Below are 24,429 nucleotides of genomic sequence, written 5' to 3'. Positions count from 1 at the left end.
GTTGGGTCCAAGCTGGTGAGCTTTGCTCAAACCAGATGATCCAGTGCTCAAGCTGGTGACCTCAGGGTCTCGAACATGGGTCCTCCGCATCCCAGTCCGACGCTCTATCCACTGTGCCACCGCCTGGTCAGGCTCCATATTGCTTCTTGATTGGCGTCTTCACTTGCAACTTTTAAAATCTATGGATGGAATGAACATTACTGTGGGCACTTAGAACAAACACACTGTTGCACAGATGAATGTTAAAAAAGAGTAAGGAATGTAAATGTGTGATTTCCACATTGGGTGGCTGCCCAGGTACTCACCTTAGGGAGAACCATGATTACAAGTGCCATTTTTAACAACCGGTTTGCCAAACTCAACAAAAAATTAGGTATCAGTTCTGCTGAACTGGTGCAAACTCGCTGAATTCCACCACTGATTAGGACCCACTCTAATGACCTCATTTAAATGTAATCACTTCTTTAAAAACGTTGTCTGCAAATATAGTTACCTTGTGAGCTATTAAGGGTTAGGTCTTCAACATGCAAAGTTTTTTTTCTTTTTTAAATTAAAAAAAATTAAAAAAGTTTTTGTGAGGGGACATAAATTTAGTCCATAACAGGGGCTCTAACAGCTTTTTCCCTCCCCAAACTGACTAGAACACAGAGGATCATGTAGACTCATGTAATCTGCTAAGTACCAATCATGTTTTCAAGGAAACCACTTTGCAATTTTTGAAACAAATGTTGAATCTTGTGTTAAAGAATAGTTCACTGTATGTTAAAGTGTACTTATACTGATCTCCACGTGATGCTTTTGCTTCTTTAATCCCTTGCTGTCTGCTTCTGCAAGAGTCGTCTGGAGACCCAAGGAAGGGTGGTAGGAAGGAAAAATATTTGGGATCTGTGTTTTGAGAAATTAGCTGCTGTTGTGGAGAGGTGTTCTTTGGTAAATGCTCAAGATTTCCAAGAAGAAATATTACTTTATAAAGAGAAATACAGTCTATACATTATATATGAATGCAATTGAATCCCAAATAAAAGCAAGTTGTAATGAACTGGAGAGTGTTTTGCTTGCATTTTCTGGCTTATTTGTAGCAGTTTTTTTTTTTTTTTTTTTTTTTTTCTGAAGCTGGAAACAGGGAGAGACAGTCAGACAGACTCCCACATGCACCCGACCGGGATCCACCCGGCACGCCCACCATGGGGCGACGCTCTGCCCACCAGGGGGCAATGCTCTGCCCATCCTGGGCATCACCATGTTGCGACCAGAGCCACTCTAGCGCCTGAGGCAGAGGCCACAGAGCCATCCCCAGCGCCCGGGCCATCTTTGCTCCAATGGAGCCTTGGCTGCGGGAGGGGAAGAGAGAGACAGAGAGGAAGGCGCGGCAGAGGGGTGGAGAAGCAAATGGGCACTTCTCCTGTGTGCCCTGGCCGGGAATCGAACCCGGGTCCTCCGCATGCTAGGCCGACGCTCTACCACTGAGCCAACCGGCCAGGGCCTATTTGTAGCAGTTTTTGATGAATTAGTTAATGATGAAACTTCAACTGAAGCTACAAGGTCAGGTCGTTAACTTTGAAGCTCTGCCAGGTAATTTTCCTGTAGGTGGGTCTTCAGAAAGCATCCTTTCCCTTTTACATTTGACAAGACACAATTCCATATCTATCCACAAGGAGAATCGGGATATATGGTTAGTTTAAGGAGCTATATGTTGTATATTCTGACATTAATGTCTATCAGTTTGAAGATTTGATTTTCATTTTTTGGTGTAGCTTTCACCTTTCTCTTTGGTTGCAGGTGTCTCTTGACAAAGGGGACAGAAAAGACAGGGATCCGCATGAAGACCTGTGGTTTGAGTTGTCTGATGAGACCCTGTGTAACTGGATGATGTTTGTACGTCCGGCCCAGAATCACCTGGAGCAGAACCTGGTGGCTTACCAGTATGGCCATCATGTGTATTACACAACAATTAAGAACGTGGAGCCCAAGCAGGAGCTTAAGGTACAGAGCTGGGGCCATGGGGCCTCGGCTAGGAATTGTGCTTATTTAATGCTTTTCCTGCCTTTTTTTTCCCTGAAGTGGGATTCTTACAAAAATGATTCCTTCCTTGTAATTCACTTACTCATTGAATAAATGCTACATACTGTACATCTATAACAGGGGTCGGGAACCTATGGCTCGTGAGCCAGATGTGGCTCTTTTGATGGCTGCATCTGGCTCACAGACAAATCTTTAATAAAAAAAAAAATAATAACTTTAAAAATATAAAACATTTTCATGTATTACAATCCATTCATTTCCTACTGCTCATGTTCATGGTTGTGGGTGGCTGGAGCCAATCACAGCTGTCCTCTGGAACAACACCAAATTTTTATTGGATAATACGTAACTTACACTGGTCGTTGTATGGCTCTCATGGAATTACATTTTAAAATATGTGGTGTTCATGGCTCTCTCAGCCAAAAAGGTTCCCGACCCCTGACCTATAATAATTTCATAAATAGAACAGAATAAAATATGTTTGACTTTTGGGTATATCAGAGGCCTACATGAGGGCACTAGGCCAAGTAGTTGTCTTGAGGTGCAGACTGGTATTTGTGATGGAGTGGTTAAAGATAGGGCTACTCCACATGATTTATACACACTAAAGAATAATTAGTTGAGAAATGAAATCCTATTCAATGGCATTCAGATGTATGGGCAAGATTTCTTTTCTTTTTCTGAATAATTCATTTTTCCCAAAGAATTCTATGCACAGACTTTTGATTTCAGGAGTATGTTTTCCAGGAATAACTCTCTTCTATTTGTGTAAATATTAACTCTTGGTGACAGAATGAAAATTATGCAGTGATTCCAAGTGAAAATACCTTTAAAAAAATCTATGTTAGAAACATGGCCAAAAGAGGGAGTCAAAATGCTTTATAACTTTCTGACATAAGAGAAAAATTGGTGAGATATGATTGCATCAGCGCCTCACTGTGGTCAAAGTGAGACTAGCTACCTCTGTAGGGAGAGAGCGAAGACCTAGACTTTGTTTGAAAGCTCTACAAAACCTGTGTCTTTGAAACCACCAGCTAGAGAATCTGTAAACCCCAAAGAAAATATGTAAAAAGGAGACTTATATCTCACACGATCTCTTCCAATAAATTCTTGACAAGATAAAATCAAAGTGTGGAGGGGAGATTATTTTGTCTAAGGCAACTATAGAGGTAAAAACAGACAGGAACAATTAAAGGAATACAACAGTTCAGTGTAACAACCAAAAGCACAGATAAGAATGAGAAACAGAATGGGGAAAGTATTTGTAATATACATTAAAAGGTTTAAGTGTAAAAACAGAGAGTTGTACACCTCTGACCTCACTACAGCCAGATGGACAAAGGAACAAATGCCAGGAATAGACTTTATTTGGAGGAGGAATAAAATAGTTTAAAAGTATTTTTAAATGTTTTCAATGTGGATAATTTGAAAACCCTTTAAGACAACTATGAGTTACTATTTTTCTTAATTTAGCAAAGATAAAGGGGTATCGTACAATGAATGTGAGAGAATTGCAATATTTTGTAGAATATTTCTGGCAGTCTATGGCAAAGATAGTCTTGGCTGAGTAAACCCAAGTCCTGAAAATTATTCTGAGGAAATAATTATAAACAAAGATAGAGTTATATACATTAGAATTTTGTAATGCCATATATTACTAACTCTCGCATACCAGTGACTTTTAACACACAGCATTATTTTATGCACCATTAAGGGGAAAAAATGCTGCCAGCTAAACTTTAAGACAGGGCCTTAAAGTTGGAACAACACCAAATTTTTATTGGATAATGCGTAACTTACACTGGTCGTTGTATGGCTCTAATGGAATTACATTTTAAAATATGTGGTGTTCATGGCTCTCTCAGCCAAAAAGGTTCCCGATTATTATTATTATTAAAAACTGATTATTTTATACAAATTGGAGGAGCTATATTACACTTAGTTAAATATAATTTTAAAATCACAGCACACGTACGCATACGTTAAAAGGCACACATAGTCAGAGGAATTTGGTTTAAGGCCTCAACTGCTTTGTGTGCAGTCTGACTTTTTTACTGAGTCACTGTTTTAATTCATCATGGGTGTTTGTGCTTTTCTGCATGTCCTCTTCTTTGTCATCAAGGTATAGATAACAGTGTGGTATTTTTGGTATAAGTGCTTCGCTATCTCCTCTGGGATATTTTCCCAAGGCCCTCCCCTTTTTGCAAGTTTTGACAGTGTGCTTTCCCATTGATTGAACCCATAGGTTTCATTTTCCTCATTTGAAACACATGTCCTTGGAAGTGAAGGGGTTTTGATCAAGTCAGTAAAAAGTTTCTGACAATTTCACATTTGGTAACCTTACATTTCAGTATCACAGTTAAAAATGAAATCTTTCAAAATAAATATTTTCATATTGTTAAAATAATGTTCCATAACAATTATATATGATTAATTCATTTAGGGATTAACGCATCAAACTCCTACTAGGTTTCAGACACTAGGAAGAGATGGACTGGTGCCCTGTGTCCAAGAAACTTGTGTCCTAGAGGGGAGGTGGGCAGACAGATGTGAATAAGCAAATAATATCAAATAGTGGCAAGCATTATGACGGAAACAAATGGTGCAAAAATAGCAAATAACAGGAAAGGGGCCAGTTTAGATTGATGGATAGGGAACGCCTTGTTGAAGAGATGGTAATTAGGCTGAGAGCCAGCTAATGAGAAGGGGCCAGCAGGGTAGAAGGTTTAGGGGGCAGGTGAAGGGGGGAAATCCAGCATTCCTGATGGTCATACAACAAGGGCAAATAAAGGTGGGTCAGGAAAGAACTCGGCTGTTTGAGTAACTGATGACAGTCCTCTTGGTTGAAGAAAAGGTAAAGTAGAGTGATGCAAGCTGAGATTGCTTAGCAAGGGAGGGCCAGATTGTGGAGGCCTTTCCAGCATTTCGTGTTTTTTATGAAACAAGCTATTGCTGGCTGTTTAAGCATGGGAGTGACAGAACCAGATGGTGTTTTAAGAAGACCACTTCAGCTTCAGTGGGGAGCATAGATTGCAGGGAACAAGAACAGAAAAGAGGAGGCTCATTAGAGGACGAGGTAAGACTTCATCTTGCGTGAAGTTAGGTGGCAGAAACAGAGGAAGAACATTTTTGTTAAAGGATGTTCTTGCTAAAGGAGAAAACTGAGAAATCCAAGATACCTTTTAGGTTTCAAGTCTGAGCAATTAGACAGAAAGTAGGGTATTTATTGAAATGGGGAGATAAGCAGGAGTTAGTAAGGGGTAGGGCAACATCTCAGATTCAGTTCTGGACTTTTTCAGTTGGAGCTGTTTGTAAAACACCCAGAATATCAGGTAGGCAGTAGAATGTGTGTGGAGGGAAGCAGGAGGCTCTGGGATGGAGATATTGATTTGGGAGTTTTACCATAGAATTTGTTGGAAATGGATGTAATTGCCTTAGGGACTTGGACTGAGCTTTGAGGAACACCAATATTTAGAAGTTAGGGAGAGGAAGAAGAGCCAGACAGGGGTGGGGTAGGAGGGAGGAAGAGACTGAGGAGGTGGTAGCACGGAAAGTCACTGGTGAACTGAGTAAGAGCTGTTTGGTGACTGGTAGGGGTGGAAGCCACTATCATTACACCTGTGTAAGAACCTGTGTTTAAATACAGATAAAAAAATTAAGAGAGGCTATGTTTTATTTAGATAAAGAGTCATTAATATTATCTCTTGTGAAATTATTCTAATAACAAAAACAGTTATTTTAAAAAGGAAAAATACACTCTGTGTGTCTTGGCAAATGAACTTCCTGACCGACCATGTGCAGACTGGTGTTAAAGGCCCCCAGTGTGATTTTTTTTGGTTGTTGTTTGTTTGTTTTCCACAGGCTCTGGAAAAGCCCAAATTGTTTTGCATAAATAGAAGATATATTTTAAAAATCAAGCATGCAAAGAACACCCAATAATGTCCTTTAGGTCTTGATGATATATTGGTCTTTGCAGGTTTGGTATGCTGCATCCTATGCTGAGTTTGTAAACCAGAAAATTCACGACATTTCTGAGGAAGAAAGAAAAGGTGGTTGTACTTTTTTATATTTTATATATGAATTCTAAGTTACATAAATGATCTCTTTATGCAATCTCTAATTTTTCTATCTCATTATATTTAAGAAGATACTCCAGTAGATTTTTTTAGAGCTATACATTCTTGTCTAATTCTAGGATCAAATGACAGTGACATATTTATGTGTCTTTCATGGATGCTGGAAAATAGTATTTAACATAATGAAAACCTCCAAATACTAAATTAGAACCTAGATCAGAGGATGATTCCTATCTAGATTTAATCATCTCTGAGGACATAGCAAGGCATGCGTTGGCTTTGTTTTTTAATATAAATATTACAGTAGTATAATCCCTATACATAAAAATGCACAAATTATAAGTATACAGCTTAATGAATTTTTATGAAGTAAACATACCCATGTAACCACATCCAGATCAAGAAACAGACAGAACCCATACCCCAGAAGACCTCTGTGCTTTCTTTCCATTCTTCCTCACTCCCAAGTATAATCACTCTCCTGACTTCCACACCACAGAAACAATATGCTTGTGACTAAACTTTATATACATAGAATTATATAATGGGTATACTTCTGGTGTAAGCCTTTTGCCTTTTATATTTGAGAGATTTATCCATATTGTTATATATTGTAACTGGTTCATTCTCATTGCCATGTGACCTAACTCCGAGTAGTTAGTGTCAGAATTGCATTGTACAACCCAAATTTCCATCTATAGTCAAATAGATAAATGAATTGTGGTATAGGCATACAACAGAATACCAGATAGATCCTTAGGCCATGTCACCTCCCTGGCACATTGATGTATGCTTATCAACCAGAGAAGCTCACCTGAGCTTCAATGCCCGAGTTTTTATTGTGGTATCATTACATAGGCATGATTGATTGATCATTGTCCTGTGATTGAACTTAACTCTCCAGCTTCTGTTCCTGACATCACCTTGCTCAAAGCAATCTATAATCAGATGGTTGGGCTTTCTGGCAGAGCCAGCCCCCATCAGTCACCCCATTAGCATAAACAACTCAGGGATGGCCAGAGACTGCTATAAATAACCAGAACACATATTACTTGGGAAACTCCAGAGATTTAGAGGTTATTTCCCAGGAACCAGGGATGAAAGCTGGCTAAATTCGTTATACAACAGAGTTATTTCTAGTTCTTGGATATTATGAAGAGTGCCACTGTGAACATTCTTATACATGCCTTTTAGCAAGTGGGTGTGTGTATTTCTGTTGGGTGTACCTCTAGGAGTGGAATTGCTGGGCCATAGGGTATGTATATAGTCAGCTCTGAACGTTTTGCCAAAGTACTGTAGATATATTGAACATGAATCTTCAAACTATTTGTGATAAAATATATCCTCAGATCATGAGGCTTCCATCTGAATCAGTAGGCTATCTGAATACAGATTTCCACTGTAGCACTTTCCTGCCTTTCCAGTGTGGTAAGGGTGTGTGTATATGTATATATGTGTGTGTATATTGGGAGGATAAGAGAGAGGTTAGTATGAGGGTGTCTGTCCCTTTGATATCTAGCATGACTTTATCAGAAAATAAGGTCCTAAACCTGCTCTGTGTCACACTTTAGTCTTTGATTTTTAAACAGTAATGCATACAGCAGACCCTGTATGCTTATGAACTCTGGGCTGTGGTGAGATGAGAAGGGTGGGGATACTGGGCATTTGAGTTTTGTTGGTATCTATTGATCATCAGCCTTTATAATTTCTCTCCTATGACTATAGTTCTTCGAGAGCAAGAGAAGAATTGGCCCTGCTATGAATGTAACCGCCGATTTATAAGCTCGGAGCAGTTGCAACAGCATCTTAATTCTCATGATGAGAAACTGGATGTATTTAGCAGGTATAATGATGGGAAAGGTTTCAAAAACTTATTTTTTCAAGGTCCAGACTCATTTCAATATTGTCTATAAACTAAAGAGTGTGTGTGGGTACGTGTGTGTAGACAGGTAACCAGGTAGGCTGCTGAGGGAAATTTCTTTTTTGTTATTTTTGTGACAGAGACAGAGAGAGTCAGAGAGAGATACAGATAGGGACAGACAGACAAGAAGGGAGAGAGATGAGAAGCATCAATTCTTCGTTGTGGCACCTTAGTTGTTCATTGATTGCTTTCTCATATGTACCTTGACCAGGGGGCTACAGCAGACCGAGTAACCCCTTGCTCAAGGCAGCGAACTTGGGCTCAAGCTGGTGAGCTTTGCTCAAACCAGATGAGCCCACGTTCAAGCTGGAGACCTCGGGGTCTCGAACCTGGGTCCTCCGTGTCCCAGTTTGATGCTCTATCCACTGTGCCACTGCCGGGTCAGGCTGCTGAGGGAAATTTCTTATCTGCCATTCCCGCCCCGTCTATCTCGTCCTACTCTACCATTTACCTCTTTTCCGGCATAACCAGTGCCCAGCAATAGGAGAACCTTCCACCTTAGTTTACTCTCCCCTAAGTAAAGATTCTGAAATATGGTCTTGAGATTGCATACACCTTTGAAATAATCCGCATCTTTGATTTTCAATTTTTTGTAGTAGTAGAATTCCTTAATTATATGTTTAATTTTGCTATATAAGAAAGATAGATCAGGGAGAATCACATAGGATGGGTAGACAGGAGCAGATCAGATAGGCCTATGGGTAATGGTAAGAAATTTGTATTTTATTGTAAATGTGAGAAGTCTTTAGAGGCAGTATTATGATCAGGTAGTATTATGATGTCAATTATATTTTAAAACGTCACCTGGGATAAAAATACAAAACATTTTGGCTTATTGGAGCAGGTGTGAAGCCAGGATTCTGGTTAGAAGCTGTTTCAACAGTTCCGTGAAGAATGAGAGTGGTTTGCAATAGGATAGTACCAGTGAGACTGGTGTTGTTACCAACTTTTATAGGAGTTGAAAAAGAGGAGATAGTGTAAAGTGGCATTTAGAGAAGTGGGAAAGTACATGTTCTGGGGAAGTGCAGTGTGATTGTCTGCAACATGGAGAGCTCCCTGAGGTTCATGGTCATCAATTAAAGTGAGACCACTAGCGTGGCTCTGTGTCGTTTTCCAGCTTCGCCCACCGCAAGAGTGCTGGTGCAGAGTGGGCAGAGTTGGGTTGCACAGGATTGTGGTTCTGCTAAGCGCACACAGCATCGCAGGAGAAATGAGGCAGCAGTGGAGGTGGAAATCAGGAGCACAGACAAGGGAGGGACTACAATGAGTGACGTTGGAGTTTTTGTGTGGGTTAAGGGAGAAAAAACAGCAAGAGGACATAGCACTGCAAATAGGTGAGAGGATTGGAGTTGGTAATGAGGTGGAAGGATTGTTAAGTCCAGGTATTAGATACAATAAGCCAGAAAGTTAGGAGGTAGTGTCAGGGTGGGTGGTGCATAGGATTGAGATAATGGGGGTTCTGCACTTACTGAGGATGACAAGGTCTAGGAAGTGACCAGGGCAGTAAATATCTGAGGTGAATGGAGGACACAAGGAGAGTTAAGTCATTCCCTCCTAGGTAACCCTACAACTCTGCTCATGACTCTGTTGTCGTACTTCTCATGTTATATTGTGGTTTTGGTTTCTATGCCTGCTGCCTATGCTAGTCTTCTGACAGTAAACACTATTGTACATAACTTGCTGTCTTTGGTGCCTAGCATGGTGTGTGACACATAGTAGATAAAAATGTTTTTAGCCAACTGTTAAAAGAAATTTGTGACAATTAGGAAAATTTGAACTTTGACTAGATTTAATAATACTGAGCAACTATCAGTTTTGTTAGATGTTACAGTGGTGTTGTGGAGATATATATATATAATACATATATTTTATATATATATATATACACACACACACATATATATATATACTGTAGTCCTTATGCTTTAGAGATACACACTGAAATACTTATAGATTAAATGATGTCTGGGATTTATTTCAAAATAATATAATGGTTATGTGCGTAAGGAAGCAGCAGGGGTATAGATGGAATAAAATTGGCCATAAATGGACAGGATTGAAATTAGGTAATGGTTACATTGTGCTCATTATGGTAATCTCTACATTTGCCTAGGTTCAGAATTTTCCATAATAAAATATTTTAAAACTTCCTGGAAAAATATATACTTTTTGATTAGTTGTTAAATAGATGATTGGAAGAATTAAGCATGATTGGAATAATTTTAACACATCTCACTCACATTTTCTAAAAGAAGTTTTAAGGACTTTCTGAATCCCTTTTATTAAGGAATTTTCATACATTAGAAATCTGTTAACAGATATAAAATGTATTTGGTGTTTACTTGGTATGTTATGAAACAGTTGAATTACCAACTTGTTCTGACCTTCCAGAAGCTTAGAGTAAAACAGGAAAGTTCATTAGACTCTTGGAAAGCCACACTTTTGGAAGGAAACTGAGATGAAGCAAGAGGAGAAGAAGAAAGCAGGGAGTCGCGTCTCTAGGGACACACTGTGTCTTATCTTTAGGGACACACTGTAAGGCGTAGTGTGTTCTGTCTCGTCTGCATTTCCCCCATCACTTCACAGGTGTGTTCCTGTTTCTAGATTTTGCAGGAGCAAAATACTGCCAGTGGTTTGAATTTTTATAGCTCCTTTTTTTCCTGAATAATTTGAGACATCTCTTTGAGCTGTATAGGTGAGAGATTTAGAAAGCATATATTAGCAAAAACAATATTGCTTCCATTAGAAAAAGAATCAAGAAAAGCAATAAAGTGAGAGGACATCAAGATTTGGGGAAATACTAATGATGGAGTGTTACTGAACCGTGACTATTTGTACCCCATTCTCTTGTCCCCAGAGCAAGATGCAGAGGAAGGGGACGTGGCAAGAGGCGATTTGGCCCAGGTCGACGGCCAGGGCGTCCTCCAAAATTTATCCGCTTGGAAATAACCAGTGAAAATGGGGAGAAGTGTGATGATGGGACACAGGTACTGGGGTGGGTGGGAAAGAACTACTACTAAATGCTTCCTTAGAAGACTTACTGAGCTATTATTGGAGTTGATACAGATACCCTCAGAGGTTGGCAGTCCGTTGCTGCCTGTTAAAGTGTAGCTAGAGAAAGGCAAAGGAAAATGTATTTTCAAATATTACTTAGAACAAAAACCCAACTTACCTGCCCTAAAGATTTGAATTTGTCTGGAGATATTATTGAGAAACTCTGTTTAATTCGTTTAAAAATTAAAATGATAATGTTCTAGAAGGGTCCTGTGACAGTCTTTTTCCTCATGAAATGATCTGGCAAATCTCCTACTTTTAGCATTTGATGGGTAGCTACCTAATTAAGTTTCCCAGAAGGAGAATATTTTTTCTGAGCATTATGACTTCAGCCATTTAAAATATTAGCTGACAATCCTTCTAGTGCTAATCTCTATCTAGGTGAAGACATAATTCTTGGTTATTGCAATTTCAGGACTTGCTACGTTTCTCCCCGAAGGAACAGTTTGATGAGGCTGAGCCAGCTACTCTGAATGGGCTGGATCAACCAGAACAGACCGCTCTCCCCACCCCTCAGCTGCCGCAGGGAGCCCCGTCTTCTCTGGAGCATGAGCCAGAAGCCCACAGCCTGCCCCTGCAGCCCCAGCACGAGGAGGGCGCGCTGCCCGCCCAGAGCACTCTGACAGCCGATGACATGCGCAGGGCCAAACGCATCCGAGTAAGTGGGAAGCAGAGCCTCTCCCTCACTAGGTGCTGACCTTTCTCCAGTCAGCCAGCTGAAAGGGTGCTACGTTTTCTAACCTATTCACCATCCACTTTGAAATCTGGCATCTAGCTTATCACACGCTTAATCCCCTTATTTTGGAAGAAAGTGTTAACTATTTCTCAATGTCTCCATGTCCCATGGCAGGCTGCAATGGCTGGTCCTAGAGTCGACCCATTTAGTAAGGACACAGAAGCTTGACTTTTTGGCCGCTCCTGGACTGGTATAGTTAAAATAGGATAGCTCTCTGGATCCCTACACTTGCAGATAGGAAATAGAGAAACAGTATGTACATTTAATTAAAATAACCACTTACGTTTAAGCCAGGCTAATCTGTGTCTCATCATAGCTCTCAAGTTAATTTTGGGTAACTTCATTTGGTTATCTGCAGTTTCCCAGGAGAGACTGACAAGTGTCATCACATATCAGTGCAAAGGGACCTGGGTCTAAGTTGACATGGCAGGTACACCTCACACAACAGGGGACAGCTTGAGGTTGAGCTCTAGGTCCGGGAGTAGGTCAGTGTCTCACCTGTGTGACCTGCATCTTGACTTTAGGCCACAGGGACGCAGTGGCCTCCATGGCTTCCAAGGCAGGTGTGTTCTTTTTATCTCTATTTCACAGGTAGATCTGAGTCTGAGTTAGGAGCTGTAGGGGCTGCATATGGAGAACAATCGGTGTTGTGGAACAAGTGCTTGTGCTGACAGTTTGCGTTGAGAAAATAATTACTTAAACCCCTGTTTGTGTGAGCAGGCATAAAGGCTTTTATTAGTGCTTTATGTGTGATGACAGAGCTTTTTTTTCTCATAGCTTTCCAGGCTTTACAATTTCTAGATGGATCATGGTTTTAGCTTATTTCTGTTGGTCTTCTTACTTCCATATGTGCAGCTTATATTTCATTTGGTCTTATTCGCCCATGTGCTAGAAGGGACCTTGAAAAAACAGTCTAGTCCATGCCTTCATGTAAAAATACATTTAAATATCTATATCATTGAAGGGCCCAAATAACATTTGGGAGGGTCCTGAAATGGAAACGTGGAATACTTTTGGCTCCATGTATGTTATTTCAAAAGGATATGTAAACACATGAATATAGACAAGAAAGGCAGGAAGCTGTGAACTGATAACTTCCCATCTATCATTCTGCATCATTTCCCAATCTGCATTTCACTCTCTTGCTCAATTACTGTGTTTTCTGCTTTGGCCATTCTGCTTTTTTACTAAGTCCAGAGAAATGCTTTTTTTGTTTGTTTGTTAGGGAAAAAACTAACGCCCACAAGTGTAGTGAAGTTATGGATATTCAAGCATAATCTAGCTATGATTGACTTGTGTTCTTGAGTGAATTGGGTTACTGGTTTTGGTACAGGGTTCTTGTGTCAAAGCAAAAGCCATATGCATGTAGCTTTTGAAAAGGTCAGTCTTAGTTGAACGATTTCTTTCTTTTTTTTTTTTTTAATTTACTCTCACACATTCTAAAAAGTAGGGCTATGTATTTTTTTTTTCATCTTTTCTATCCAGGTTGGTAATGACCAACTGAAAGGAAGTCTTCCAATCCCATTGGTAATGTAACTATTTTTCTCTCCTCTAATGCTGCCTGCTCAGTTGGAGCTGCAGGTAGGTTTGTTTCCTGTGTTTCCCATAACATAACAGAATGTTATTTAAGTGTTTGCCTTACCTGCTGTTCTTTGCAACATGCACTTACTAAATCCTGGTAGAAATCACAATTTAGTTGATACAGTAAATGCAAATTAGTTATTGAATAATGATAATTTATTTTCAAATAGACAGTGAATAAATTGAGGGCTGCCGATTCCTCATCCACAAAATGAAGGGTAGGACTAAGTGATCTGCAAGGTCCCTTCTGGCTCTCAAACAGCGTGAATGACTTACGGAATGGTATTGAATTCTAACTATATGTTCTGCACTGTGCTATGGACACAATCTCTTTTACCCTGGGTCCTGTCCTCTGGGCGCTTATAGTCTAACTGGGGAGACAATGCTAATATAAGGTAGTTTACAGTTAAGTGGTAAATTTACAAGTATAACCTATAATTGTTAATAAGAACATGGAAGAGTGAAAGACCAAAAAAAGATGGAGTCAGGGAATAATTTACAGAAGAAGTGAGACTTAAACTGGGCCTTAAAAGAGAGACAGGAACAGGAAGAAGGTCTACCTTTTTAAAGGAGGACAGCCATAAGATCAAGGCCAGGACACAGGAATGTGCTGGACACGGTTATGTGGCAGTGCACATGCTACTTGACCCTTGGATGGGGCGGCAAGGGAAGGGCAGCAGTGAGTGAGGTGTTCGGCAGGGCTAGCCCACCAAAGGCTTTGGATGCTGGGCAGAAAACAGGCTGTACAATAATTGTTTTTCTTTTTTTAAAGCCATCAAAGAAACGTGATTGATTTCCTTTTAGTGTCATGATTAAAGTAATGTGAAAATTAATCAATAATTTAGGATTCTTTAGCTATTAATATCATATGTTAAAAACAGTATAGTCTTTGTCTGCAAAGAATCTGTTGTCTTCAAATTCAATTCATTGTAAGTTAAATCCTCTGTCACAGATTTTAGAAACTACACCGTTTGGGCACCTGTAGGGTAGCTCACGTACCATGCTATGTGGTGCGGTTGACTGGCTGTGACTCAGGGATCAGAAGATCCATAATGGATCCATCTGTGCTGCCATCAACCATTTTCATGCTTTCTTCTAGAAATGTGTGTCAATTGTACCTCTACTACAGAAGATACCAGAGTAGAAATGGCCTGCAAATGGGTCATGGGGTTGGCATGGTTTCAGCACTCGTGTGAGGATGACATTAGTATCATGAGATCAGAGAATTGTAATCTAGTTCTTAAAGACTTAGATAACATTCAGGGCTCCGTGGAAATTAAAAAGACAATTAAGAATAAAGTTGATAGAACTAAGAAAGTGGAGCCAGGTGGCTGCTTAGTTTAAATCAAGTGTCTGAAGGCACTTACAGTAATCCAAAATGACAGGAGGCTTATTAGCATAATGGATCAAAACAAAACTGAGTTCTAGATTGGACACCCAAGGAGAAATAGCATCCCCAGTAAGGCCAAGAACAGTTGTTGTACAATGTGTCTGCCCTTGGAAACTTGAGTGAGCTTGGATGAAGGAAATGATTCTTATGTGCCAAAGCACTCTAAATCTTGACTCTCTGAACCTCAGGATAGCATTTGTTTATTTGCAATATTTTCATAAAATTTTGAAAGTAGCCAAAATACTGACAGGTTTTATGTGAAATAAGGATCTGTGGACTAAAAAGATCAAGCAACTGCTTAGCAGTATAATGAAGTGGAAGAAAGCTCTGTGGCTGATTTGAAAAGGCCTATTCTTAAAGATCTCTGCAGATGCTATAGAGAAGATCTTGAAATAATACTTTTTGATTTTCATATGAAATATGTTTAATTAATTCTCAAACTTTTATTGAACACTTTCTATGAAATAAGGTATTTTTTAAGGGATCTAGTTGCAAAGGAGAATAAAATCTGATGCAACCCTGAAGCAGCCGCAGGCAACTTAGGAAAACAAGGCAATTACTAAGTATCTACTCAAGATATATGAGTAGGTAAAATATGTCTCTCCCAGCCCTGAGAAAGACGTTTTCTATTATTAAGTAACTAGGTTCCAAATTTTCACTAAATCAAAAACAGTAATTTTGCTTTTTTCCCTAAATGACTATTTTATATCAAATATAGTTAAGTTGCTGCTTGTAAGTAAGTTGAAAGGTTTAAGCACTGTTCATTTTGCTTTTTTATTGCACAAATAATGCATTAAAAGCTCCAATAATCCTTCAGTTTCTATTACTTTATACTTGCATAAGCATACCCCTTCACACACACACACACACACACACACACACACACACACACACACACACACACACACGTATGTGTATATTTTCTTTTTGAGGGATTGTTTTCCTCTCATAGCTATGTAGAGCTTTCCCCCTGGTATTCTGAGGAACTTATGAATGAAACTTCATTGTAGTATAACTATCGATTCTGTATTAACTGAGTGAAAGATGATTCTGTTCATCTGCTCTCAGCAGAGCAGGAGCTGTTTTCCCAGCAGTACTGATGTATGCACACTGAGTCTCCATGTCCTCTCACTTGGATTCCCTGTAACAACTGCATGCATTTACAAGTTGGCTAATCAACATTAGAAGTGCAATCTGTCACTGAGAAAGGAGGGGGGCAAAGTTGGTCTAGCTAGAACGAAGCGCTAAGCTTTAACTTTGTTAGCATGGCATTCTAACCAGTGGAAACTAACTCGCTACCTTAAAAACGTGTCCTCTGCATTTCCCAATTAGGAAGTGATTGAATGCACATATTCTGTGTATTTATATCCTGAACAAACGTGTTCACATAAGTCTGCACCCTTTGTTTCTCTTTCAGTTCTTTTTCTTAAATTAAGATATAATTTCCATACCATAAAAAATTTGTCCTTTTATGGTGGTGTGTAGAATATTCCCAAAGTTGTGTCGCCATCAGCACTATCTGATTCCAGAATATTTCTTCACCCTCAAAAGAAACCCCATATCCTCCTTCACCCAGTCCCTGGCAAACTACCCTTCCATTCTTTTTATTACCACATTTTCTTGCTGAGCATTTTGATCTAGCTTCATATTCTTTTTCTCAAGGACGTGAGTAAGTAACATTTGGCTGACGTGCGCCAGCCTCATTCCAAATCTTCAGTTTTATTCTACATCACTTTGGGATTTGTTTTGTTGAGAATACGATTTTGAATGCTACTTAAATCCCTTCATAAAAACACACACAGACAGAGACATGAAACATAACACAGAGAACGTTTGTCTTTTCAAGATGAACTTCTTTGAGGTGGCTTCATTGTTAATGTCTTACCAGAAAAATCTTTTTTCAACTGTGCGTCCTAGAGTTTAAAGTCTATGGAAAATCTGTGATTGTGGTGATCATCCTTTCTCTAAAAACGTGCGAGTGGCACATTTCATTTCCTCCCTAAATAATCACGTTTGTGTGTGTCTTTCAGAATGCAGCTCTTCAGCATCTGTTTATTCGGAAGTCCTTCCGGCCTTTTAAATGTTTGCAGTGTGGGAAGGCCTTCCGCGAAAAAGACAAGCTGGACCAACACTTGCGCTTCCACGGGCGGGAGGGGAACTGCCCGTTGACCTGTGACCTCTGTAACAAGGGCTTCATCAGCAGCACCTCCTTGGAGAGCCACATGAAGCTCCACTCGGACCAGAAGACTTACTCTTGCATTTTTTGCCCAGAATCCTTTGACCGCCTTGATTTGTTGAAAGATCATGTGGCCATTCATATCATTGATGGCTATTTCACCTGCCCAACTTGTAAGAAACGATTCCCAGATTTCATCCAGGTGAGTGTCTAGTACTGAGATCCCTGTATACGTCCTTGTGTTGGTAAAAGAAACCTTAGTTTTTGGAAAATTGAGACTGCCTAGCACCTGCATTTTCATCCCTTCTTTGTAACAACTTTACAGTTGAGAACAATATTTCTTCAATCAAACTATTTTTGTTAAACAAAAGATTATTATGACCCTTAATTGACCAAATTAGACATTGGCATTTAAACATTTATGTTTGACATGCCAAATTTATGCATGACATTTATGTATGACAAATATAAACATCCTTATCTGATTTTAAGTTTTAAAAAGTGAGTACTGGCAAAGACGAAGAGATATGCTCCCATTTCCTGGCCTGGGACATTGTCTTCCCAGCCTGGTTTTCCTGTTTCATTTTACTGAGGTCATGCATTTTGGAAGAAAACAAAGAGAAAGTGGTATATAATACACTTTTGTGTTAAGCACTGACCTCCTCCTCCCCTGTACTATATCTGGAACAAAATGGGGAGATAAATTTCAGAATATTTATAATTTCACTTGGACTTCAATTGATTATTTTGTTATATACTAATCAACGAATAAGTAAATCTAAATAGCTAGTAAAAATAGTCCTTTTTTTTTTTAAATTTCAAAGCAAAAGGAGTCTATGATTTAATCACAGTTTTGCCGGGGTTGGAAGTCTTGGTAATTTTATCACTTCTCACAACCGAATAGAAAGTTGCCTTAAGGCAGAATCTAATGGCAGAAAAGACTCCAAAAATAATAAAGAAAAATGTCTTCTAGGAATAGTTTGATATGACTTACTGCTTAGCCCCCACCAATAATTCTTCAAGGGATATTTATGGCTAGAGAGCTCAGAGGCCAAATGTCTTTATTTAAATTATCTAAAAGTATAGGGAATAAGTCCCAATTAAGGGGAAATAATGCTGGTATTGTATTGTTCTCATGCATGGGTAAAGAGCTAAATTGCTTCTGTACATGTTGGAGGCAGGAAAAAGTGAGAATTATTTTTTGTCTTCCTATAGATATATTTTTAGTAGCCTTCATTTAAGGCCAGGAGAACTCCAACTTTAATCTTAAAAGTAAAATAAAGAATGTGAGTTCCATGTAATTAGGGCTTTGACTAAGCAAGTACTCTCTTCCTTGTCAAGTCATACGGGAGGTTAAGATTTATAAAGCTTCTGGCTACTTGTTTTGTCATTTTGTGGTAGGGATAGGGTGTGTTACTGAGGCCAATTATCGGTCACGTCTGATTGGATTATACTGCTTGCTTGATGAAAGTGCATGGCAATGCCTTTGGCGCCCCCTAGAGTAGATAAACTGCCTTTTGTCATTTCCTTTGGTGTCTGGGTTCCCTGACTTTTTTCTGTCTTCGTTTCCAGGTGAAAAAACACGTGCGCAGCTTCCATTCGGAAAAGATCTACCAGTGTACAGAGTGCGACAAGGCTTTCTGCCGTCCAGACAAACTACGACTCCACATGCTCCGACATTCGGACCGCAAAGATTTCCTGTGCTCTACATGTGGGAAGCAGTTTAAGGTGTGTAGGCAATGAGCAGCCTGAAGTTGTTCTCATGGCCACTGAAAGCCTTCGAGCTAAGGATCAGTGCTTGTGGTTTCATCTGCTCATCACCTACTTTCAAAGAACAGGACTGTAGATGCATTTTGTCCTTCATGTTTGTCTGAGTTAGTTATTAGGATAAAATTAAGGGAAAAAACTCACGTTAGTTTCCCAAAATTATTAATGTAAATCCCTAACAAATAATAATAAGGCAGTTCCTGAAAGAATCCAAATGTATAATGAGTAGAACTAAATTGCTATTGAGGAATTCCTAAGAGAACAATCCATTAACTTAATATATCAAGAGATTTTTTCTGAGCATTTTTTTTTTTTTTGTATTTTTCCGAAGGTAGAAGCGGGGAGGCAGTCAGACAGACTCCTGCATGCGCTCGGTCATGATCCACCTGGCATGCCCACCAGGGGGTGATGTTCTGCCCATCTGGGACATTACTCTGTTTCATCCGGAGCCATTCTAGGGCTTGAGGTGGAGGCCACAGAGCCATCCTCAGCACCGGGGCCAACTTTGCTCCAATGGAGCCTTGGCTGCAGGAGGGAAGATAGAGAGGAAAGAGGGGGGTAAGGGTGGAGAAGCAGATGGGCGCTTCTGTGTGCCCTGAACGGAATCGAACCCGGGACTTCCACACGCTGACCAATGCTCTACCGCTGAGCCAACTGGCCAGGGCCTCTGAGCACTTTTTTAATGTAAGAGCCTGATAATTGAGCCCTGAAGGGTTCAGGATGGTCGTCTAATGGAAGTGGTAAATCTGTATCATGTTGAGAGGCTTTAGACTACTTTGGGAAAATGTTATGACTTGAAGGATTTAAATAAAAAATAAATTCAGTAACCGGCTTAAAATTTAGAAGAAGCAAAGGAAAAACCCATGGGAGACTCAGAGATATGAGTTAAACAAATAAATGTGAAAACAATAAAAATGACTTCTTTGGGAAATCAGATGATTCTGCAAAGATGTCACTGAGGGACATTCCTCTGGGTATGACTATAGGTCGTGTTGTCATGGGAGCTGGGAAAGAATCAGAAATGGATTCAGGAAGGGAAAATAATTTTACAAGGATGTGGTTGTATAGAATGTGGAAACACTAAAGAGTAGTAGAAATAACTTTCAAAGCCTAAATTTTGTCGTAGTGTGTTACACAGAATATAATCTCGATGGCTTTTTTTTTTTTTTATCTTTTTCTTTTTTTTTTTTTTTTTCTGAAGCTGGAAACGGGGAGAGACAGTCAGACAGACTCCCGCATGCGCCCGACCGGGATCCACCCGGCACGCCCACCAGGGGCAACGCTCTGCCCACCAGCGGGCAATGCTCTGCCTCTCCGGGGCGTCGCTCTGCCGCGACCAGAGCCACTCTAGCACCTGGGGCAGAGGCCAAGGAGCCATCCCCAGCGCCCGGGCCATCTTTGCTCCAATGGAGCCTTGGCTGCGGGAGGGGAAGAGAGAGACAGAGAGGAAGGGGGGGGTGGAGAAGCAAATGGGCGCTTCTCCTATGTGCCCTGGCCGGGAATCGAACCCGGGTCCCCCGCACGCCAGGCCGACGCTCTACCGCTGAGCCAACCGGCCAGGGCCAATGGCTTTTTAATATATGGGAGCATGATTTAGAACTCTGTAAAGGACTCTAATGTGAAAAGTATAAATGGGTCTAGGTTTTTCTGCTTCTTCGTTTCTAAAACAACAATTTTTCTAAAAGGGTCCCTGTTTTGTGGTGCTCTGGTTGGCTGTCCTATCCATGTGACATGGACCTGGGTTGGACCTAGACCACATGCTCCCTCCATAGTGAACAGTGCAATTGTTTACTTGAACTTCTAAGTTCTTCATATAAGAGATCTTACTTAAATTCATTTGGGATTTAGAGGAATATCATTATGTTTGTTAAAATGGGTGGGAATTGAGTGTACATATGGCTTCATATAGCCACTATTACCTTTCATTCATTGTTAATTTATCTTACATTGTACCAAACTTATGTCATGTACCCTTTGATCTCTTCTACATAAATACAAAGTCTTTTTTTTTCTCAAAAATCAGTATTTCTCAAATTGAACGGTCACTTTTTAATGTATGTTTTTAATTTTTTTATTGATTTTAGAGAAAGAGGGAGAGAGAGAGAGAGAGAGAGGGAGGGAGAGAGAAAAAGGGAAGGAGAGAGAGCAAGAGACAGGAACATCACTCTGATCTTGTATATGCCCTGACTGGGGATTGAACCAGCAACCTCTGCACTTTGGGATGATGCTCCAACCTACCAAGCTATCCAGCCAGGGTTGGGTCATTTTCAACCAAGGCTCAGTGGAATGCACTTATTTGCAAGTGAACAGAGTTATTTCTACTCACTTTTGCCATGTCCTTATATATTCCAGCACTCTACATCTTGGTAGGTTGTGGTTACTGCTAACCTGTATTTATTTTTTTAATATATTCCTTCAATCTCATCCTGGCGAGGTAGCTCAATTGTTTAGAGCCTTGTCTGATACACTAAGGTTATGGGTTCCATCCCCAGTCAGGGCAGATGCAGCGATCAACCAGTGAATGCGTAAATAAGTGGAATAACAAATGAATGTTTCTCTCTCTCTACCTTCCTGTCTCTCTAAAATCAATAAATAAACAAAAATTAAAAAGAATTTCTATCCCCACTTCTTATCCTCCTGCCTTTTCAAAAATTTTCTCTCAATAGCGAAAAGACAAACTACGGGAACACATGCAAAGAATGCATAATCCTGAGAGGGAGGCCAAGAAAGCTGACCGCATCAGTCGCTCCAAGACCTTCAAGCCTCGTATCACATCCACAGACTATGACAGCTTCACATTCAAGTGCCGCCTGTGTATGATGGGCTTCCGGAGACGAGGCATGCTGGTCAGTGCTGAACGGCTCTGGGCTCCGTCTGCCATCTTCCACACCTATCCATTCCTGCTGTGTGGTGATGGCTTTTATATTACATTCTGTACAAATGTGTCAATAGGTTTGTCAGTGGCTAGGGTGAAAACACAGAGGCCAGCAATTCCCCGTTTGGAGTTCTCTCCTTTCCAGTCTCCCTTGGCCTCTGCTGCCACACTTCATTGGAAGAGGTCTATATCTATCACTTTTCATTATGAGTTTTGTTTTGCTTTACCCTTTTCAGTCTCTGGTCTTACCGTGTTTTACTTCCCTTTTCTCATTTGTGTTCCTGAATATACGTTCTCGTGGGGTCTTTGCCTTCTCCCCGACCGTTTCCTTTAATGCTTCTCTCTTCCAGATATGAAACAGCAACAGAGGAAACTTTTCATCCATGCAGGGCATGTGAAGCAGGTTAGCTGAAACGTTAGGATAGCCAGAAAGCAGCAGGTCCTCGAAAAACGTAATTTCGTTATAATGTTGATGAGAAGCCATAGGAGCTAATTCTTTTTTTTTTTTAAGCTGGAAACGGAGGCAGTCAGACAGACTCCCGCATGCGCCCTACCGGGATCCACCCAGCACGCCCACCAGGGGGCAATGCTCTGCCCATCCGGGGCATCGCTATGTTGCGACCAGAGCCATTCCAGCGCCTGGGGCAGAGGCCAAGGAGCCATCCCCAGCGCCCGGGCCATCTTTTGCTCCAATGGAGCCTTGGCTGAGGGAGGGGAAGAGAGAGACAGAGAGGAAGGAGAGGGGGAGGGGTGGAGAAGCAGATGGGCGCCTCTCCTGTGTGCCCTGGCCGGGAATTGAACCCGGGACTTCTGCACACCAGGCCGACGCTCTACCGCTGAGCCAACCGGCCAGGGCCAGGAGCTAATTCTTGTTTGTGTCAATTAGCCTATGGTAAAATTGGTTTTGTTATATGCTGTTTTGCTTAAAGTCGCAGAAACTATTGATGACATTAAGTAAGGACTTGGTATTTCTTCCAGGTGAGCTCAAGTCATAGAACATCATTTAAAAATTCAGAACTTGAATTTTTATTTCATTCAGTGTCCTCTCTAAGGCTAGGACACTAAATAAGAAAAGACAATTTGCATCAGGAGAATTTACCAAAGAAATTCATGATACTCTAATTTTCCTTTTTCTAACAGCAGTTCTTTCATCAAGACTGTTAATGGGATCCTCAGTGACCCAACTCACCTTCAGTAATTTGCTGAATTCCTGTTAATTTCTGATAACAGTGATGTTAATGCTCTGGTGTCAGATGGGCCTGGGAGTGCTGGTTCTGGCCAAAGACCTTATTGTTTTGGAGCACTGCTTCAGAGAATTTCAACTTCTAGCAGTCACTCCCAGAGACATTTATTTAGCTTCTGTTCATAACGGGGTCCCTTGTTCTCATTTTCTTTCTTCCCTTTAGGTAAATCACTTATCAAAGAGGCACCCGGACATGAAGATAGAGGAGGTGCCAGAGTTGACTCTACCCATCATAAAACCCAACCGGGATTACTTTTGTCAGTATTGCGATAAGGTAATGGAAGCTAGCCACGGTGGACGCCTCTGTGGGAGCCTGCCTAGGGCCAGCTTGTCTGCCTGTGTGAATACAGGCTAGGGCCTTGCAGTTGCTCTTAACAGATGTTCCCTGTCTCTTAGTATTTTTCCATTCAGACAAGGAAGGGCTAGAAGGGTAGCCTCCTTTTAAGCCATTTCTTTTTCTTCAGAATTAATTGACCTTGTTTTACTCGTTGTTCCTTCTCTCTGGATTTTTGTTACAAAAGAAGAGTCTTATTACCAAGAGCTTAGTATATGAATTCATTTAAAATTTCTAAGTTCTATCTGTATCATCTGGTTTGTAAAATAGATGGTAGATTTTGAATTTCTAGAAGCTCGAGTAGGACGTGAAAATGTTTTGTGGTGGAATGCTCTATTTGTACTATTTCATTCTCTATTTTATGCACAGTTAACAAAAGAGAACACCTGTTTATTGCTTTATTGTGATATTGTTTTCTTTTTTTTTTTTTCTTTTTCATTTTTCTGAAGCTGGAAACAGGGAGTGACAGTCAGACAGACTCCCGCATGCGCCCGACCGGGATCCACCCGGCACGCCCACCAGGGGCGGTGCTCTGCCCCCCAGGGGGCGATGCTCTGCCCATCCTGGGCGTCGCCATATTGCGACCAGAGCCACTCTAGCGCCTGAGGCAGAGGCCACAGAGCCATGCCCAGCGCCCGGGCCATCTTTGCTCCAATGGAGCCTTGGCTGCGGGAGGGGAAGAGAGAGACAGAGAGGAAAGCGCGGCGGAGGGGTGGAGAAGCAAATGGGCGCTTCTCCTATGTGCCCTGGCCGGGAATCGAACCCGGGTCCTCCGCACGCTAGGCCGACGCTCTACCGCTGAGCCAACCGGCCAGGGCGTGATATTGTTTTCATATACAGCATATCTGTGTCAACTTAAACATAAGAAGTTTTTTTTAAGCATAGATTCACCACTACAGATGCTGTTTATTGTTAGACTTTCCCTTTTGGAAGATTCTTTGGCATCTAGTCATCAACTGTATATACATCATATGAGAGCTTTCACAAGAAGGCTAAAGGAAGACTTGGCCTTAGAAACAGTTCTCTTTCTATGACTGTATATCCACCTCTTAAACTTTAGAGTAAAGCTTTTTTTTTATTACTACCATATACATATAAATTCAAGGACAATGCCTGGCATAACTAGATGACGTTCTTATTTTATTCTAATTTATCTTGTATCCTTATTATCTTTCATTATATCTGTTTATTTTGAGTTATATTATATCTATTTTATTTTGGGCTACACTAATACTTTTTCTCATTTCCTTGTAA

At 40.6% G+C, this 24,429-nt stretch overlaps 1 protein-coding gene and 1 non-coding gene across 4 annotated transcripts in view; one reads left to right on the top strand and one right to left on the bottom strand.

The window, feature by feature from the left end:
* The window catches only part of PRDM10 (PR/SET domain 10), a 113,908-nt gene that overhangs the window by 73,602 nt on the left and 15,877 nt on the right, over nucleotides 1-24,429 (top strand). For all 3 annotated transcript variants that reach the window (XM_066365235.1, XM_066365234.1, XM_066365233.1), the window contains 9 exons: nucleotides 1,780-1,983; nucleotides 5,999-6,071; nucleotides 7,824-7,941; nucleotides 10,877-11,006; nucleotides 11,489-11,731; nucleotides 16,811-17,158; nucleotides 18,529-18,684; nucleotides 21,390-21,569; nucleotides 23,005-23,115. In XM_066365235.1, coding sequence (XP_066221332.1) covers nucleotides 1,780-1,983; nucleotides 5,999-6,071; nucleotides 7,824-7,941; nucleotides 10,877-11,006; nucleotides 11,489-11,731; nucleotides 16,811-17,158; nucleotides 18,529-18,684; nucleotides 21,390-21,569; nucleotides 23,005-23,115 — 1,563 coding nt within the window. The remainder of the gene's footprint in view (nucleotides 1-1,779; nucleotides 1,984-5,998; nucleotides 6,072-7,823; nucleotides 7,942-10,876; nucleotides 11,007-11,488; nucleotides 11,732-16,810; nucleotides 17,159-18,528; nucleotides 18,685-21,389; nucleotides 21,570-23,004; nucleotides 23,116-24,429) is intronic.
* Nucleotides 1,408-1,483, bottom strand: TRNAA-AGC (transfer RNA alanine (anticodon AGC)). Its single transcript has one exon. It is a non-coding gene; the product is annotated as a tRNA-Ala (tRNA).

Source organism: Saccopteryx leptura, chromosome 2 (genome assembly GCF_036850995.1).
Source record: "Saccopteryx leptura isolate mSacLep1 chromosome 2, mSacLep1_pri_phased_curated, whole genome shotgun sequence".
Taxonomy (NCBI): domain Eukaryota; kingdom Metazoa; phylum Chordata; class Mammalia; order Chiroptera; family Emballonuridae; genus Saccopteryx; species Saccopteryx leptura.
This window is presented reverse-complemented; position numbering and strand designations above follow the sequence as displayed.